The sequence below is a fragment of the Saimiri boliviensis genome, chromosome 6 (assembly GCF_048565385.1).
Source record: "Saimiri boliviensis isolate mSaiBol1 chromosome 6, mSaiBol1.pri, whole genome shotgun sequence".
Classification (NCBI taxonomy): domain Eukaryota; kingdom Metazoa; phylum Chordata; class Mammalia; order Primates; family Cebidae; genus Saimiri; species Saimiri boliviensis.
The window spans coordinates 49,381,827-49,399,544 of record NC_133454.1 but is presented as its reverse complement, the minus strand read 5'-3'; the positions used below and the strand labels follow the sequence as shown (position 1 = coordinate 49,399,544).

The following is a 17,718-nucleotide window of genomic DNA, read 5'->3' as shown; positions in this document are numbered from 1 at the left end:
ATATTAGTTAAGAAAAGAGGGCAGGTGTGTTGGATTATTTGTTATAACATATCCTACTTGTTAAACTTGTTTGGCAGAAAGAACATAGAAAGGAAGGTCTGTCAAACTAGGACCTCATCTTTTTTTTTTTTTTAAACAGAGGCTTGCTCTGTCACCCAGGCTGAAGTGCAGTGGCTCGATAGCTTACTATAGTCTCAAACTCCTGGGCTGAAGTGATCCTCCTGCATTAGCCCCCATTACTTCTCCACCCCGCCCCCAGTGGCTGGGACCACAGGTGCGTGCTACCACACCTGACCAATTTAAAATTTTTTTTTTTTTTTTTTTGAGACGGAGTTTCGCTCTTGTTACCCAGGCTGGAGTGCAATGGCACGATCTCGGCTCACCGCAACCTCTGCCTCCTGGGTTCAGGCAATTTTCCTGCCTCAGCCTCCTGAGTAGCTGGGATTACAGGCACGCGCCACCATGCCCAGCTAATTTTTTATATTATTAGTAGAGACGGGGTTTCACCATGTTGACCAGGATGGTCTCGATCTCTTGACCTCGTGATCCACCCGCCTCGGCCTCCCAAAGTGCTGGGATTACAGGCGTGAGCCACCGCGCCCGGCTAAAAATATTTTTTTAAAGACAGGGTCTAACTACGCTGCCCAGACTGGTCTTGAACTTCTGGGCTCAAGCAGTCTTCCTGCGTCGGCCTCTCAAAGTGCTAGGATTATAGACATGAGCCACTGCACCTGACCTCAAAAAGTCATTTCCTTTTTTAAAGTGATGTCAAGGACATGTATGTCATAATTCATATTTGGTTGCATTAGGAGTATCTTCTAATAGAAATATCTGAGAATGAGCTCTGAGGCATAGAAGTGGGAACGTCTTGTATTGGTGAGACAGCTGATATTTTTTCCCCCTTTTCTCTTAGATACCAGCAGTTTGGAATCTTACCTCCAAACCGAACTTCATTTATACACTGAACAATCGCAAAAAGAGGAGAAGGCCCCTATGCCACCCATCAGTTCTGTCCTCTTGGCATTTTCTGTTCTTGGAGAACTACGCAGCAAGCTTAAATCATTTGGTAAGCATGCTACTTTGTGTCATTTACACAAAATCTCCTAAGGCCCAGTGTTAAAGGGAAGACAGAAGAGATGATAAAATATTCTCTGGAGAGTGTGAATATAGAGTCTGGCCTCTTGATTCATCAAAGGGAATGGTCTTAAATGTTATCCTTTTTATTAAGACGTTTTTTTAAAACTGTTTTCTTTTTATCTGGTTTTTGAATAATTTAAATAAAAATATGTAGACAATCTGGGAAACTTTAGTGGTAAAATCTGCACTGCATAATGGTTGGTGTGTAATGTCATGGTATACGTATTTTGATTGTTAAGCTCAAAGATTTATATATTTTTTTGACATGCTTTTTAGAAATTCTTTTTTTTTTTTTTTTTTTGGAAATGGAGTTTTGCTTTTGTCACCCAGGCTGGAGTGCAATGGCATGATTTCGGCTTGTAACCTCTACCTCCCGTGTTCAAGCAGTTCTCCTGCCTTAGCCTCCCGAGTTGGTGGGATTATAGGCGCCTGCCACCACGCCCAGCTAATTTTTGTATTTTTAGTAGAGACGGGGTCTCACCATGTTGGCTAGGCTAGTTTTGGACTCCTGGCCTCAGATGATCCACTCTCCTTGGCCTCCGAAAGTGCTGGGATTACAGACGTGAGCCACCGTGCTTGGCCTAGAAGTTTCTTATAGTGATTTTTTCATGGATGTTCATATGATTTTTCAGGTCAGATGCTGCTGAAGTATATCCTTAGGCCTCTGGCTTCTTGCCCTTCCCTTCATGCTGTGATAGAAAACCAGCCTGACATAGTTATTATTCGTTTTGAATCTATAATGACTAACTTGGAATATCCATCACCATCTGAAGTTTTTACAAAGATCAGACTGGTACTAGAAGTGCTCCAGAAACAGCTTCTAGGTATGTATCTCCAAGGCAGTGCTTTTATATTTTGGAAAAGTAAATATTGTTTTTCAAAGTAAATATGATTTTAAAGTAGAAATGGCTGTTATGTGTGAGAAAGGAGGGTCAGAAGCGGGTAAATTGTGCCATAGGGCAAAGTAGTTGCCTTCTGGTTTTTTGCCTGTTTTGCATTTCTTCTCTGTACTGTATTGACAAGTAGGGTCATCAGTGGTACACCAGATTCTGGATTTGTAATATTATTTTAGTTGAATTCTAGGATGCACTTCTCTCACTAAACTCCCAGTACCATCGCAGACTGGAACTCGTGCTTTAATTATAGGGAAGTAGAAATGAACCAAGTGTTGTTTTACATATTTCCATGAAAATCCCTAATAATCTAATAAAAACAAACTTGGCTTAACACAGGAAATAAATTCTATCTTCTATTTCATCTTATTGATCTTTATGTATTCACAGTAGAAACAGCCAGTTTCTGTATCACTTTTTTTGGCTGTTATACCATTAAAAGTGAAGTCTCTTGTGTTTTAATACTGCTTTTTTTTTTTTTAAGTCTATTTGATTTACCTTCTTTGTGCTTTTCTCAGTTGTCGTATTGAATAGCCTGGCTAACCATTCTTGGTGTGGCTAAAGTAAAAAAGAAATGCTCCTATTGTCTGTTGGCCTTTCTGGCAGTCATGTACAGTCATATACAGTATTTATGTATAAATTTATATGTAAAGCAAGGACTTTTCTATAGTTTTGATGAGAGTAGAGAAGAAAAAAATCATAAGGTTTGCATAAACTTCAGAAATCTGAAGTGTTTTTTCTTGTTCCCAGATCCTTCCCTTAGGGAGAAATACAACTTAATTTTCATTAGATATAAATTAAGTTGTAAACAAAGCATCCAGAGATTAGAAGGAACTGGAGAGATGATTTGGTTCAAATATCTCAGATGCCCGAATCTCCTCTATAATATTCCATCAGTTTGTCAGATAGCCAAATCTGAACACCTTTAGTGAGCGGGAACTTGATGTATTTCATCCTGCCTCTGGGCAGTTCTGAGTACCAGGCAGGTTTTTGTTTTGTTTTGTTTTTAAAACTCACATTTCTTACCTGTACTCTTAAATACTACTATGAAAATGCCACTTTTGCAAATTAAATCTTTAAGGTAGTTTTTTTAAAAGTTTGTCAAAATTCTGTAATGACTGCTTTATCGATGCTGTTTCTATTGTGTGGAGTTGTACAGAATGAGTCTACTTCCTATTACCCATGATAGATTTTCAAATTCTTTATAGTTGCTGTTATTTCCCCTGTATCTTATCACCAATATAAACATTTTTATTTTTTGAATGACATAGTTTTAAGTGCTCCTGATCTTCATTGCTCTTCTGGTGTTGGCAGGTTTGGTTTTTCCTGAAGCCTCTCTTCGTATCTTGCAGATGGCCTTCTTGCTGTGTCTTTGTATGGCTTTTTCTCTAGGCATTTGCATCCTGGTGTCGTGTCTCCTCCTCTTCTATAAAGACAACAGTTGTATTGGATCAGGGCTCTACCCTTATGACCTTATGTAACTTTAATTACCTCCCTAAAGGTGCTACTAGTATACCTCAGAGATATTGCAGGTTTGGTTTTAGACCACTGCAATAAAGTAAGTATGGCAATAAAGCAAGTCACACAAATTTTTTGGTTTCCCAGTGCATATAAAAGTTATAGTTACACTATAGCCTTTTAAGTATACTATAGCATTATGTTTAAAAAGTGTACATACCTTAATTTAAAAATATATTATTATTAAAATATGCTTGCTAACGATCATCTGAACCTTTAGTGAGTCATAATCTTTTTGCTGGTGGAGGGTCTTAAATCAATGTTGATGGCTGTTGACTGATCAGATGGTGGTTGCTGAAGGTTGGATGGCTGTGGCAAGTTCTTAGAGTTCTTAGAATAAATAAACAATGAAGCTTACCTCATCAATTGGCTTCCCTTCTTGAAAGATTTCTCAGTAACATGCAGTGGCTGTTTGATAGCATTTTGCCCATAGTAGAACTTCTTTCAAAATTGGAGTCAATCTTCTCATCCTGCCACTGCTTTATCAACTAAATTTATGGACTATTCTAAATCCTTTGTTTTCATTTCAACAATGTTCACAGCATCTTCAGTAGTAGATTCTGTCTCAAGAAACCGCTTTCTTTATTCATCCACTAGAAGCAACTCCTCATCCATTTGGTTTTATCATGAGATTGCAGCAATTTATTTATATTTTCATGCTCTAGTTCTGATTCTAGCTCTCTTGCCATTTCTAGTACATTGGCATTTACTTCTTCAACTAAGTCTTAAACCCCTCAAAGTCATGAGGGTTGGAATCAACTTCTTCCAAACTGTTAATTTTGCTATTTTGACCTCCTCTCGTGAATCATGAATGCTTTTAATGACATGTAGAATGGGGAATCTTTTCTAGATGGTTTTCAGTTTACTTTGATCCTTCACAGGAATCACTGTGGCAGCTATAATTTTATTTCTTCTTCTGTTTTTTGTTTTTGAGATGGAGTTTCACTCTTGTTGCCCAGGCTGGCATGCAGTGGCGTGATCTTGGCTCACTGTAGCCTCTGCCTCTCGGGTTCAAGCAATTCTTATGCCTCAGCCTCCCGAGTAGCTGGGTTTACAGGCATGCACCACCACGCCTGGCTAATTTTGCATTTTTATTAGAGATGGGGTTTCTCCATGTTGGTCAGGCTGGTTTCGAACTCCTGACTTCAGGTGATCCACCCACCTCGGCCTTCAAACTCATGAACCAACCTCTGCTAACTTCATTCTTTTCTTCTGCAGCTTCCTAACCTCTCTGAGCCTTTATAGAATTGAAGAGAGTTAAGGCCTTGCTCTGGATTAGGCTTTGGCTTTAAGAAAATTTGGTGGGTTTGAGCTTCTACATAGACCACTCAAACATTCTCCATAAATGGCCAGGTGCAGTGGCTCACACCTGTATTCCCAGCACTTTGGGAGGCTGGGACATGCGAATTACTTGAGGTCAAGAGTTCAAGACCAGCCTGGCCAACATGGTGAAACCCTGTCTCTACTAAAAATACAAAAATTAGCTGAGCATGGTGGCACATGTTGTAATCCCAGTTACTCAGGAGGCTGAGGTGAGAGAATTGCTTGGACCCAGGAGGCAGAGGTTGCAGTGAGCTGAGATCATGCCATTGAACTCCAGCCTGGGTGACAGAGTGAGACTTTGTCTCAAAACAAAACAAAAAAACAAAACTTTCTCCATAAAGAAGGTTGTTTTACTTTATCATCTATGTGTTCACTGATACACTTTTAATACACTTTTTATTTCCTTCAAGAACTTTTCCAACTAACTCAGGAACAGAAAACCAAATACCACATGTCATCACTTATGTAAGTGGGAGCTAAGTAATGAGCACACATGGACATGTAGTGGGGAATAACACACACTGGGACCTATTGGAGGGTGGAGAAGGGGAGGAGGGCAAGGATCAGGAAAAATAACGAATGGGTACTAGGTCTAATATCTGGGTGATGCAATAATATATACAACAAACCCCCATGACACAAGTTTACCTGTGTAACAAACCTGCACATGTACTCCGGAACTTAATGTAGAAGTTTAAAAAAGTAAAAATAAATAAGTAAATAAAAGTAATGTTTACATTAAAAAAACTCAGTCTTTTCGTTTGCATTAAAAACTTGGCTAACTGGGGCAGGAGGCCTAGTTTTTGACTTATCTGAACCTTTGCCATGCATTCATCACTAAGTTTTATTATTTCTAGCTTTTGATATAAAGTGAGAGATGTGTGACTCTTCCTTTCACTTGAACACATATAAGCCAGTGTAGGGCTATTGGCTGGTCTAATCTCAGTGTTGTGTCTCAGGGAATAGGGAAACCCTGGGAGATAGAGACATGAGTGGAAAGGGTGGAGGGATGAGGGAAAGGGGTGGCTGGTTAGTGGAGTAGTCGGAACACACAGAACATTTGTTAAGGTCACTGTCTTATGTGGGTGTGGTTCACGGCCTCTCAAAACAATTACAATGGTAACATCCAAGATCACTGATTGCAGATCACCGTAAGAGATATAATAATAATGAAAAAGTTTGAAATACTGTGAGAATTGCCAGAATGTGACACAGATATACGAAGTGAGCGCATGCCTTTGGACAAAATGGTACGCATAGACTTGCTTAATGCAGGGTTGCCACAAACCTTCAATTTGAAAAAAACCCCAAAAACCAGCATCTGCGAAGCACATTAAGCAAAACACAATAAAATGAAATATGCCTGTATATCCAAATCTAGTCATGTTGGGGGCTAGGGCTTCAATGTGTGAATTTGGGCAGAGACGCAATTCAGTCCATAACAATTGTATGTGTATCTATTTGGCAAACACACACACACACACACACACACACACACACACACCCCTTGTTCATGTGCAGTGTGACATAAGTAAAAGTTTTTTGCCATTTTTTGATTATTTGAATATTTGGCAAGCATTTCTTTTAAGAAAGCCTTAAAGATAACAATATAACAAGGTAGTAAATCTTTCTTTCTTTCTTTCTTTCTTTTTTTTTTTTGAGACGGAGTCTTCCTCTGTCTCCCAGACTGGAGTGCAGTGGCACTATTTCGGCTCACTGCAACCTCTGCCTCCTGGGTTCAAGTGATTCCCCTCCCTGCCTCAGCCTCCTGAATAGCTGGGACTACAAGTGCACCCCACCACGCCCTGCTAATTTTTTTTATCTTATTTTAGTAGAGATGGGGTTTCATCATGTTGGCCAGGTTGGTCTTGATCTGCTGACCTCGTGATCTGCCTGCTTTGGCCTCCCTAAGTGTTGGGATTACAGGCGTGAGCCACCACACCCGGCCTGTAGTAAATCTTTCTAAAACCCTCAGATTCAACTAATGAGCCTTGGCAAAGAACATAAGATCATCATATTTATTGTCCTCTGTTTCTTTCAACAGTTCCATTAACCAGTAATAATTTATAGTATTTGCATGTATGTAAACTGGATTTCAACAGTGTTCATTAAACTATTTTTATAGAGTATATTTCAGATAAAAAACAACACAAGTTATCTATCACATGAGAGAGTGAAGCCATAAGGGAATCATTAGTCTTTTGTTTTAAAATCCCAATAAATCTGGATTTTTTTCCCCCTAACATAGAACTAGAACACTATTCATTGTAATAAAAATTAATTTTTTCATCTTGCCAAAATTCTTTGACAAATGTGAAAGATTAAAAATATCTATGTAAAACAGACAAAACAAATTCTGTGCAGTAAGATTGATTTTTTTTTTTTTTTTTTTTTTTTTTGAGACGGAGTTTCGCTCTTGTTACCCAGGCTGGAGTGCAATGGCGCGATCTCGGCTCACTGCAACCTCCACCTCCTGGGTTCTGGCAATTCTCCTGCCTCAGCCTCCTAAGTAGCTGGGACTACAGGCACGTGCCACCATGCCCAGCTATTTTTTTGTATTTTTAGTAGAGACGGGGTTTCACCATGTTGACCAGGATGGTCTCGATCTCTCAACCTCGTGATCCACCCGCCTCAGCCTCCCAAAGTGCTGGGATTGATTTTTTTTTTAGACTGTGAATTGATAATATTTCTTTGCAATTTTGGAAGTTCCTTTAGACAAAGTATGAAAGTGTGATTTAAAGCTAAAGAAATGTATTTGGCTTTTTTTTACCTCATTGAACTCCTGAGAGCAAGATAGATAACCAGCAGCTATACTGGAGCCACTGGTGAAAATTTGGCCAGGATTCTGTCTTGTCATGTTTGCTCCAACCAGCATGGTCTAATACTGGAAATATGGCCTCAATATGTGCCGCCAGTGTTTCAGTCAGGATGCAAAGGATATTGGTTTCATTAAGTTGGACCAAGTGATCTTCCTTGAAAGGATTCTCCAAGGCATCTACGCAATGAAAAACTGTTGACTCTTTGTACTTAAAATTAAAAAAAGAAAAAAAAAAAAGAAAAGTATTTGCAATTTTCCAGAAATTGAACCAATTGATCTTTGATATTGTTAGAAAGATATTATATTTTATGGACAGTATTCTGTGGTGGCTTCATTGAAGATCTTTCACATTTTAAAAAAATGTCTTTTTCTCATAATTTTAAAAGAAAATTAAAATAATTTATTTTGCCATCTCTCCATTTAAAAAGGATTTTCTTTTTTGTACAAGAATCCAGGTTATTTTATAGCTGGTGAAAGTTAGCAGTTCAGGTCCTGTTAAAATCACACTTTTTATTGGACGTTTAACTGTGACTTCAAGTGATTGATTTTGTCAGTTTTTTCACAGGAAACATCAAATTCCTAATGTATTCACTGAAAATGTCCCTTAATATTGTTCACTTTATTATCTTAAAAAATGTTTTGTATATAAGCAGGCAGCTTTTTTTGTTTTGCTCTTTTGTAGCAAATTACAGCTGCCATTGATTGTGAAATTTGTGACATAGTTTCTTCTCTTTTTTTTCCTTTGCTCTTTCAGTGGTACTACTAGCTTCTCCATCTTTAACTTGACTCTGTATTAATAGTAGGCTTCGTTTTAAATTTAAAAATGTGTACATAGTTATTTTCTTAATCTGGAAAAGAATAATAACTATTTCAATTTAACTACCTATTACAGTTTATGTAGGTATCACCATAACTTGTGGCCTATGCATAAAATACCCAAATAGACATAGTACAGTGTCATATTTGTGCATGGAGGAAAAAGTTGTGATAGGATCAGTGTGGAGAAAAAAATCATGATGGGGTCAGTCTGTTTACACTGAGTGGTTTGGCAATGTTATATGAAATACCAGAAAGGACATATGTACCTGTTGGGTGCTTGACAATGCAACAGTAATATTTTATGTGATGCATTGGTTGCAGTGAAATGTAGTTCTGTCAAAACAATGGAATTGTGTTTAATGGAAAAGTGTTTTACACTGCTTCTTTAAAAAATTTTTTCTATTCAAAAATTACAGAGAGCTCTCTGTCTCCTTCACTCAATTTGCTTCAGTGTTAACATCTTAAATATTATATAGTAATATATAGTGCAATATAGTGCAATATCAAAACCAGGAAATTGACATGGGCACAATTCATAGAGTTTATTTAGATTTCACCGGTTTTACGTGTTTGTGTGTGTGTGTATGTGTGTGTGTGTAGTTCTGTGCAGTTTCATCGTATGTGTAAATTCATGTAACCACCACTACAATCAAGATACAGAAATGTTCCAAAATCACAAGGCTCCCCTGTGCTTCCCCTTTATAAGCACACACCCCTGGTTCCATTTTTAAACTTAAATTTAAATTAATAAAAACTTTAAAAAATTGAGTTTCTCAGTCACACTAGCCACATTTTAAGTGCTTAGTAGCAAAATGTGGTTGGTGGGTATCATATTCAGACTAGACTTTAGACGTTTTGAGGCTCTGAGATAATATATTCACTTTCTTCTAAGGGGTGTGTGTGTGTGTGTGTGTGTGTGTGTGTGTGTGTGTTTGTGTGTCTGTCTGTGTCTGTGTCTGTGATATGTTCACTTACTTCTAAGGTGTGTGTGTGTGTAAAGAGACATAGTCTTGCTATGTTGCCCAGGCTGGATTTCAACTCCTAGGCTCAAGTGATCCTCCTACCTCAGCCTTCTGAGTGGCTTTGCCACTGTGCCCTGCTCTTCTAAGACTCTTAATCCTCCTTGGTGAATCAGTACTAGATTCATAACAGCTAGGTTCACAACTAGGTTCATGATCAGAACTAGGTTTATAACTTCTTTCATAAAAGAGGACTCTTTGATGATTCCTCTTCCTTCTACATTGGCCACTGGTTCTTAACTATTATTTAATTGAGTAATAGGGTATTCTTAACAACTTTCTAAATATTTGTTGGAAAAAAACCCTATAACATATACCATAGAGGAGATATTGAAATATTTTGTTTTATAGCCTACTTATGTTTTACTGTAAAGTACAAACACTGAGAGTCTATGCAGAGATGAAAAAAGTATGTTTATTCATTGTTAAAGAAGTGAGATTTTATTCTAAACTAGTTTCAAGTTAGAATGCAGAACTTCTGAGTGCTTGTCATATAATCAGATCAGCAGCTTAGCACTAGGTGATTATAATGTGGATGGCTTAATACCTTATTGTTACAGAGTACAGGCAGTAATATAGTGCAGACAATTCATTTGAGCAGTGAAAATAAAATAATAATTGTGTGTCATTTGTCCCACGCAGTCAGTTGAGAAGGCTGTAGAATTATCTGTGCTGTTTTCTTCCCCATCATCTTAAAATTAAAGAATTCTAGAAAACTAGGGAACTTAAGAATATATGATGACTGTGAATGGTTTCTTGTTTAAAACTTCTTTTTTTTTTTTTTTTTTTAAATTCAGATTTGCCACTTGACACTGACCTGGAAAATGAAAAAACATCTACTGTCCCATTGGCTGAGATGCTTGGAGACATGATCTGGGAGGACTTGTCTGAGTGCCTTATCAAAAACTGTTTGGTTTATTCTATTCCAACAAATAGCAGCAAATTACAGCAATATGAAGAGGTAAAGAGCCGAGATATCACAGGTTTTAAGATACTGTTGATTGTTATTGCTGTCTTTTGTTTCTCCTTGGAGATAGTTTGTTCTTAGTTATACTTGTAAGAAAATTATTAATAAAGAATAGAGACAAATTCCATAAAACTTCATTTTTCTCTGGGCTTCCTACCTCTTTAACTGTGGAAGTTCGTTTTCTTATTAAGTATATTTTCTTTACTGTTGATTTATACTTACATCAGCTATAATAGCTATTGTGTGACATTTTACTTTTTTTCTTTTCTTTTTTTTTTACAATTGACACCTGACAGTAATCACTTCAGACATTTTACTTTTTTTGCTTCTTTTTAGTGTTTCCTTGAGTGCTGAAATAAGTATGCTTATTTTAAAGATATTTGTACTTTTACTAAGTAGAATCAGAAATGTTTATTGAAGATACTCTTTCTAATGAATTTAAGGCTGGAAATATGTATATTTTTTATACCTAGTAATTGATGGTCCATTCTAATACTTAAATGACCAGCTTGGTCTTTATTTTTTTATACATTGGATTTGAAATTCTAATATTGAAATGGAATATATGTATATGATTCTTTTCTTTTTTTTCCTTGCGTATCTCAGATCATACAATCCACTGAAGAATTTGAAAACGCCCTAAAGGAAATGAGATTTTTAAAAGGAGATATTACAGATTTGCTGAAATATGCTCGTAACATCAATTCTCATTTTGCAAATAAGAAGTGCCAGGATGTGATTGTGGCAGCTAGAAATCTAATGACCTCTGAAATTCATAACACTGTGAAGGTACCACGGTTATATTGCATTGTATATGAAGCATTGTATATGAGAAAGCAACTCATTTTTGAGATGCGTATAGTAACCTGGAAGACAGCATGACAGTTGTTGAGCTGAGTCAAGTTATTAATCTTTTTTACATTCGTTTTGTCCCTTTTAAAGTGGTCCTAATCTCTTCCTCTTCCATTGGGTATTGTGAAGTCCAGATAAGATAATGCACGTAAAAGCCTTGTATAAATTGATAAAGCCTACATAAATGTAACGGATTATTATTGTTGAAGTGAGACTAGATTATTCTCCTCTTCATTACTGAAGGTTTTAGGGCACAACTTTGTGACAGGTATACTTAGGCTATATTATGTCCAGAAATTATATCCTACTATGGAAATGTTGACTTCATCTAGTAGAGGGACTAGTCTTAAAGCTAAAATAATAAAACAGGTAAATGAAAATATAGGATATAAATAATTACCTGTAAAGGCAGTAGACCTTTGACCTTTTTTTCATATCTTACATGTGTGAAATAATGTATATACCTTGAATTGGGTATAAAGCAAAACAAATTAAGGCAATCCCTTAACAGACAGTTCCTTAGCCATTTTTCTGCTATCATTGAGGGGACTGGACTTTTCCTCTTTTGCTGTCTCCCGTTTTCCTTGGGGTACCCTGTTATCATGTCCACTTCAACAAAATATTTAATTAGCCATTTGAAATGCACAGATGTTAACACTATTTGAGGTAACTGTGGATTGTTAAAGGAGTCAAAATCTACTCAATATCAGAACTGTGCTGTAGTTTCTTTTAACGTAAATATCAATTGATTATGTCACTGTTCTGCAGAAAGTCCAGTGGCTTTCCATCTTATTTAGGGAAGACCCAGTAGCCTTACAGTGTGGTCTACAAGGCCTTGTCTGATCTGCCTCCTGTTGCCTCTCTGTCTCTATTTCCTACTGCATTCATCCATCACTGTGCTGCAGGCACCCTGGACTTATTTCTGTTCCTTGAATGTTCTAGGCCCACATGGTTTCAGAATTTCTGAACCACTTGTTACCTCTGCATGGAACATTCTTACCATAGATACTCACATGATTTGCTTTTTAAAAAGTGCTTTCTGAATTTTTAAAAAATTATAGCCTCCCCTATTTCCTGTACCCCTTCCTTGCCATATTTTTCTTTTTATTGTTTATCAACCAACATTTTAAATGAATTGTTTATTATTTCTCCCTCTGGAGAGTAAGCTCCATGAGGCTAGGGTTTTTTGTTTTTTTGACTGTTTTGTTTACTGTCACATTGTCATCACTAAGAAAATACCTGGTACATACTACTGCTATGTACTCAGTGCTCAGGTGCTTACTGAGTACCTTTGGTAAATGAATTCATATATATCTCACGGCTCCTTGATGTAAACAGTATTACTTCTGAATCTGTGAGTCTGGGCTTAATCTTTTCACCTTGTTGAACCTCATTTTCCTCTTCTCTACTGTGAAAGAATTGAGATAAACTCTGAGTTTCCCACTCAGATGGTTTCGACAGTTTGTAAAATTGCATTTTTCCTGAGTACTGAAATCCTAATGTATCCTCCTTTAGGACAGGATGTCTCAGCAGTGGCAGTGTTAACATTTGGGACCAGATAATTCTTTGCTGTGGGGCACTGTCCTGTGGGATATTTAGCAGCATCCCTGACCTCTATTCACTAAATTCCAGTAACACCTCTTCCAGTTGTGACAAGCAAAAATATCTCCAGACATTGCTGAATGCCCCCTGGAAGGCAGATTTGTTCTTGATTGAGAACCACTGCTTTAGATCCCATCCTGGTTCTTTCTCTTGGCATTTAGGTCCTGAAATTAGATTTTCTAAATTTCCCAACTTTGAAAAAGCTCCTCCTCCATTTTCTAGAAACTGTTTTCAACTTACTTGCCTTTCATATTCTTTATCTCAATTCTCTTTATTCCCCTGTGTGTACTCACTGTTTTCCCAAAAGATCCATAGTTGTGTTTTTTGTTGTTTGGTTTTTACATTTTGACTTAAGAGACGTCTTATTAGGTCTAACATTCTTCCATCTTAGTTTCCTTTGCCCCTCCTCATGAAGTCACTTTTTTGAATCTATGTATTTTAGGCCCACTATTTTTCAGACAAGGATTAGCTTTCTTAACCATCTCTGTAAGTAAATTTTTTCATCATCATTCTAATCTTAGCCGTAATTTTTGACTACCCAGTCCCTGACATTTGTATTCTCATTTAAACTTCATAACAGCTCTCTGAAGTAGATATTATTATACCATTTACAGATTAGAAAGCCAAGCCCACTGACTTAAATAGTTATATTAGGCTTTGAACCTGTTCTGCCAGAAAATCTCTGTCGAAGTCCAGTATGTGCAAAGCTGTTATTCTTGCAATGGGAGTAGGGAACCTGCTGCCTCTACCTGCTTAATCTTTTTTTTTTTTAAACCCCTGAGGCATCTTTGAGAAACAAGGTTCAAAAGCCATGAGTAGTAGTGTTATTTATTTTACAATGAGAAAATTGAGATCCAGAGTGGTTAAATGCCTTTGTTAAAAGTTAGGGTAAAAAATATTAACTGTTTTCACATTCACAGCCCACTGTTCTTTCATTTAGTTCCAACCAAGGGAATTTTTGATTTGAAGTTTTTTTTTTTTTTAAGGGGAGGATATGCTAGTTTAAATGAGTTATTTCTTAGACTAAGCCAACACATGTGCCTGGTACAAAATAATTTGTTCAAGAATCTAGACAATGGAACCCAAAATTATGCTGCTCTGTAATAATCTAATAGTCTAGTATGAGACAGATGGTTTTTGAAGGTCTTCTTGGAGTCTTGCTCTGTCACCCATGCTAGAGTGCAGTGGTATGATCTCGGCTCACTGTAACCTCTGCCTCCTGGTTTCAAGTGATTCTCCTTCCTTAACCTCCTGAGTAGCTGGGATTACAGGTGACTGCCACTGTGCCTAGCTAATTTTTGTATTTTTAGTAGAGACAGGGTTTCACCATCTTGGCCAGGCTGGTCTTGAACTCCTGACTGTGTGATCCACCTGCCTTGGCCTCCCAAAGTGCTGGGATTACATGAGTGAGCCACTGCGCCCAGCCAAAGGTCTTTTTATTTAGCTGAAATCTTAGGTCAGTTGCATAGCTTTGTTATTTCAGCCAAGATTAAGAATGCTTGGGGCTGGGTGCCTTGGCTCATGCCTGTAATCCCAGTACTTTGGGAAGCTGAGAAAGGAGAATTACTTGATCCCAGGAGTTTGAGACCAGCCTGGGCCATATAGTAAGATTTTTTCTTTACTAAAAATAAAAGTAAATTAGCTGGGTGTGTGGTACCTGTAGTCCCAGCCTAGAGGTTGAGGCTGCAGTGAGCCATGATTGTGCCACTGCACTCCAGCCTGGGTGAAAGAGCAAGACCCTGTCTCACGAAGAGTGCTTAGAAGAATGTCACAATAAAGGGGATTAAAGAGATAGCTTATCACTTATGACATGCTTTCATCCAGGATTCAGCAGTCATTAAAATATTGTCATATTTACTCAAATTTTTAAATTACTCTGTAAAGCTGTAGCTTCATCATGAAAGCAAGCAGTATCTTATTCTTCACTGTGTGCTTACATTTGAATTATTCTGAAAACAATATATTTTCTATATTTCTTTGTTTGAATCTTAGATTATTCCTGATTCTAAGATAAATGTGCCAGAGTTACCCACTCCTGATAAGGATAACAAACTGGAAATACAGAAAGTGTCCAAAACTCAGTACAATGAAATGGTGGATTTAGAGCCTGAAAATACATTGGACCAACATTCCTTTTCCTTGCCCACATGCCGTATCAGTGAATCTGTGAAGAAATTAATGGAACTTGCCTATCAGACTTTACTAGAGGCAACCACCAGTAGTGATCAATGGTATGAATTTTGGGTTGTGTGGAAATGGCAATGACTTGGTTAAATGCATATCTAATTAGATGTTTATCAGGAAAATAACTGGAATTCTTTGGGTTTTCTTATCCTAGAAGTTAATGCTTTTTCTGGGGAAAAAAAACCCAAAAACCCTAGTGCATTGCATGGATTTGTGTCTATTTCTAACTTTTACAGCATAGATGTTTGAGCAAGATATAAGAAGTAGGTGCACTTATATGGATAGACAAATGGATTTTTTTGACATTAAAAATTGTTAGTCATTTTTTATCAAAAAAGCTCTTTAAATGTTGTTGAATTTTTACTTTTACTTTTTATTTGAATAGAATGATAGTATATGAGAAAGCACATGCAAAGAACTTAGAATCCTACCTGGAAAATGATTAATACTCAAATGTTTGTTATTGTGGTGGCAGTGGGTAATAGTCACTATTCCAGCTTACTCTGGCTCTTTAGCTTAACATTCTTTCTACCTTTTGAAACCCAGTCCCTAATTCGGTTACATTTTAAATGTTTATATTTAAAGCAATAACAATTTGTTAGGCGGTCAAAGGCAGAGGAAAAGAATGGAACATGCCAAAGATTTGACTTTACTCTTTCAAGGTGACTTCTAATCTGTATTGCATTCAAGTTGCCTTAAATTCTATTCTATATCTCATTCTGAATCTGTTTTTATTTAATAAACTTCCCTACTCCTAGACTAAATTGGGAAGAAAATGGCAGAGCATGGACCAAGTTTATTGTAGAGCAGGTTTACAAAACTTTAGTTTGAATCTGTGTTTAGCAATTTCATTCTTCTATCCTCATAGGGAAAACAGTTTCAGTTAGGGTTTGGCCTTATCATATTGCATCTTTAGATGGACTTCTAGAGTTTCAATTTTTATCTCACATGCAAGCAACCCCCTCCCCGCCTCCTTTTCTTCTCTTTCTTTTTTCTTTTTTTGAGATGGAGTCTCGCTCTGTCACCCAAGCTGGAGTGCAGTGGTGCAATCTCGGCTCACCGCAACCTCTGCCTCCTGGGTTCAAGTGATTCTCCTGCCTCAGCCTCCTGAGTAGCTGGGACTACAGGCATGCTTCACCATGCCTGGTTAAGTTTTGTATTTTTAGTAGAGATGGGGTTTCACTATGTTGGCCAGACTGGTCTCGAACTCCTGACCTCCTGATTCCCCCACCTTGGCCTCTCAAAGTGCTTGAGCCACTGTGCCCGGCTGCAAACCCCTTTATTTTATTCTGCTCTAGAAAGAACATGTCTTTTAAGAAATTTCCCCTGGCTTTAATGAATCATTATATTCACATGTCCATTCAAAATTAATTATAAGAAGGAAGAAAATGATTGTAGGAGTGACTGTTGGCAAAATGAATATAGGACTGTTTCTTCACATGGCACTCTCCTGAAATATATCAGAGCAGAAGTTAGAGATGCAGGGCAATAGTTATTAAATTTTTTGAGAACAAAAAACACCAGTGTTTGTATACTGACTATCTGTGGACATTCTTTCTGCTAAAAGTAATAGTTTTTAACAGGACAAACAAATCCATAGCTACAATACAACAACCCTGTTTTTCATTATCAAACTCCAGCAGCTTATGCAGCAAAAATGAAATAATTTAATCAGGTATTATAATAATCAAGTAATTGTTTTTGGATGTGACTTGTTTTCCTAGATATTTATGGAATCCCTGTAAGCTTTTTAGGTACATAGCTTAAGATATTCTTACGTAGAGGTAAGCTACACAAACCTTATGTTTGCCTTTTGAAAGTGCATTTTAATAATCTGTAGGTGTTTTAAGGCTAGATTTAAAGGGCAAAAAATTTTGAGGGCTAGATTTTGTCCTAGAAATGTTGACTCATCTCCTTGCATTGAGGTAAGAAGGAGAAAAGGTGAAAGCTGAAAGTCAGACTGATTCTAAAAGAACCAAGTGAGAGCTTTTATTGATACCTTGCCCTTTGTAGAGCGCATCAGTGAGTAGGTGACATTTGCTTGAGGCTTAGCTCCATTTATTTGTTACTGAAGGGATACTCTGGGTACTGGCAGAACACAAATTGATAAATAGAAAAGAGGCTCTGGGTTGAATGCTGATGTTCTTAAAATTATTAATGGATCCAAGTGTTTAGAATTATAGTCTAGTTAGTAAATACTGGTTGAGAATATATTTCCATCTAGATTAATGGTGTTTTCCAGCAACCAAGGCAGGTGTTCTCTGCAACTGTAGTTTTAGCTCATGATTCTCACTGAAGATGCACTTGGCTTAAATTTTTTTCTTATTTTTAGTGTACTCTTAGGCATTTCTGTTAAGCCTATGTTTTCTTTTTAGTGCTGTTCAACTTTTCTACTCAGTGAGGAATATCTTCCATTTGTTCCATGATGTTGTACCAACATATCACAAGTAAGTACCACTGTATCTTATTTCTGTATAATAATTGTGTGTCAAAAATGTGTAAGTTAAGTTAAAACAAGTAATTTTATATTCCTACTAAAGATATTTTGATTACTAAAATGCAGTAAATCATTTTAAAACACATGTT

At 37.0% G+C, this 17,718-nt stretch overlaps 1 protein-coding gene across 1 annotated transcript in view; it reads left to right on the top strand.

The window, feature by feature from the left end:
* Positions 1 to 17,718, top strand: part of ZW10 (zw10 kinetochore protein) — a 35,204-nt gene that overhangs the window by 9,747 nt on the left and 7,739 nt on the right. Inside the window, exons 6-11 of the mRNA XM_003923691.3 lie at positions 914 to 1,066; positions 1,770 to 1,961; positions 10,325 to 10,488; positions 11,101 to 11,283; positions 14,941 to 15,179; positions 17,508 to 17,579. Of these exons, the coding sequence (XP_003923740.1) occupies positions 914 to 1,066; positions 1,770 to 1,961; positions 10,325 to 10,488; positions 11,101 to 11,283; positions 14,941 to 15,179; positions 17,508 to 17,579 (1,003 nt within the window). The remainder of the gene's footprint in view (positions 1 to 913; positions 1,067 to 1,769; positions 1,962 to 10,324; positions 10,489 to 11,100; positions 11,284 to 14,940; positions 15,180 to 17,507; positions 17,580 to 17,718) is intronic.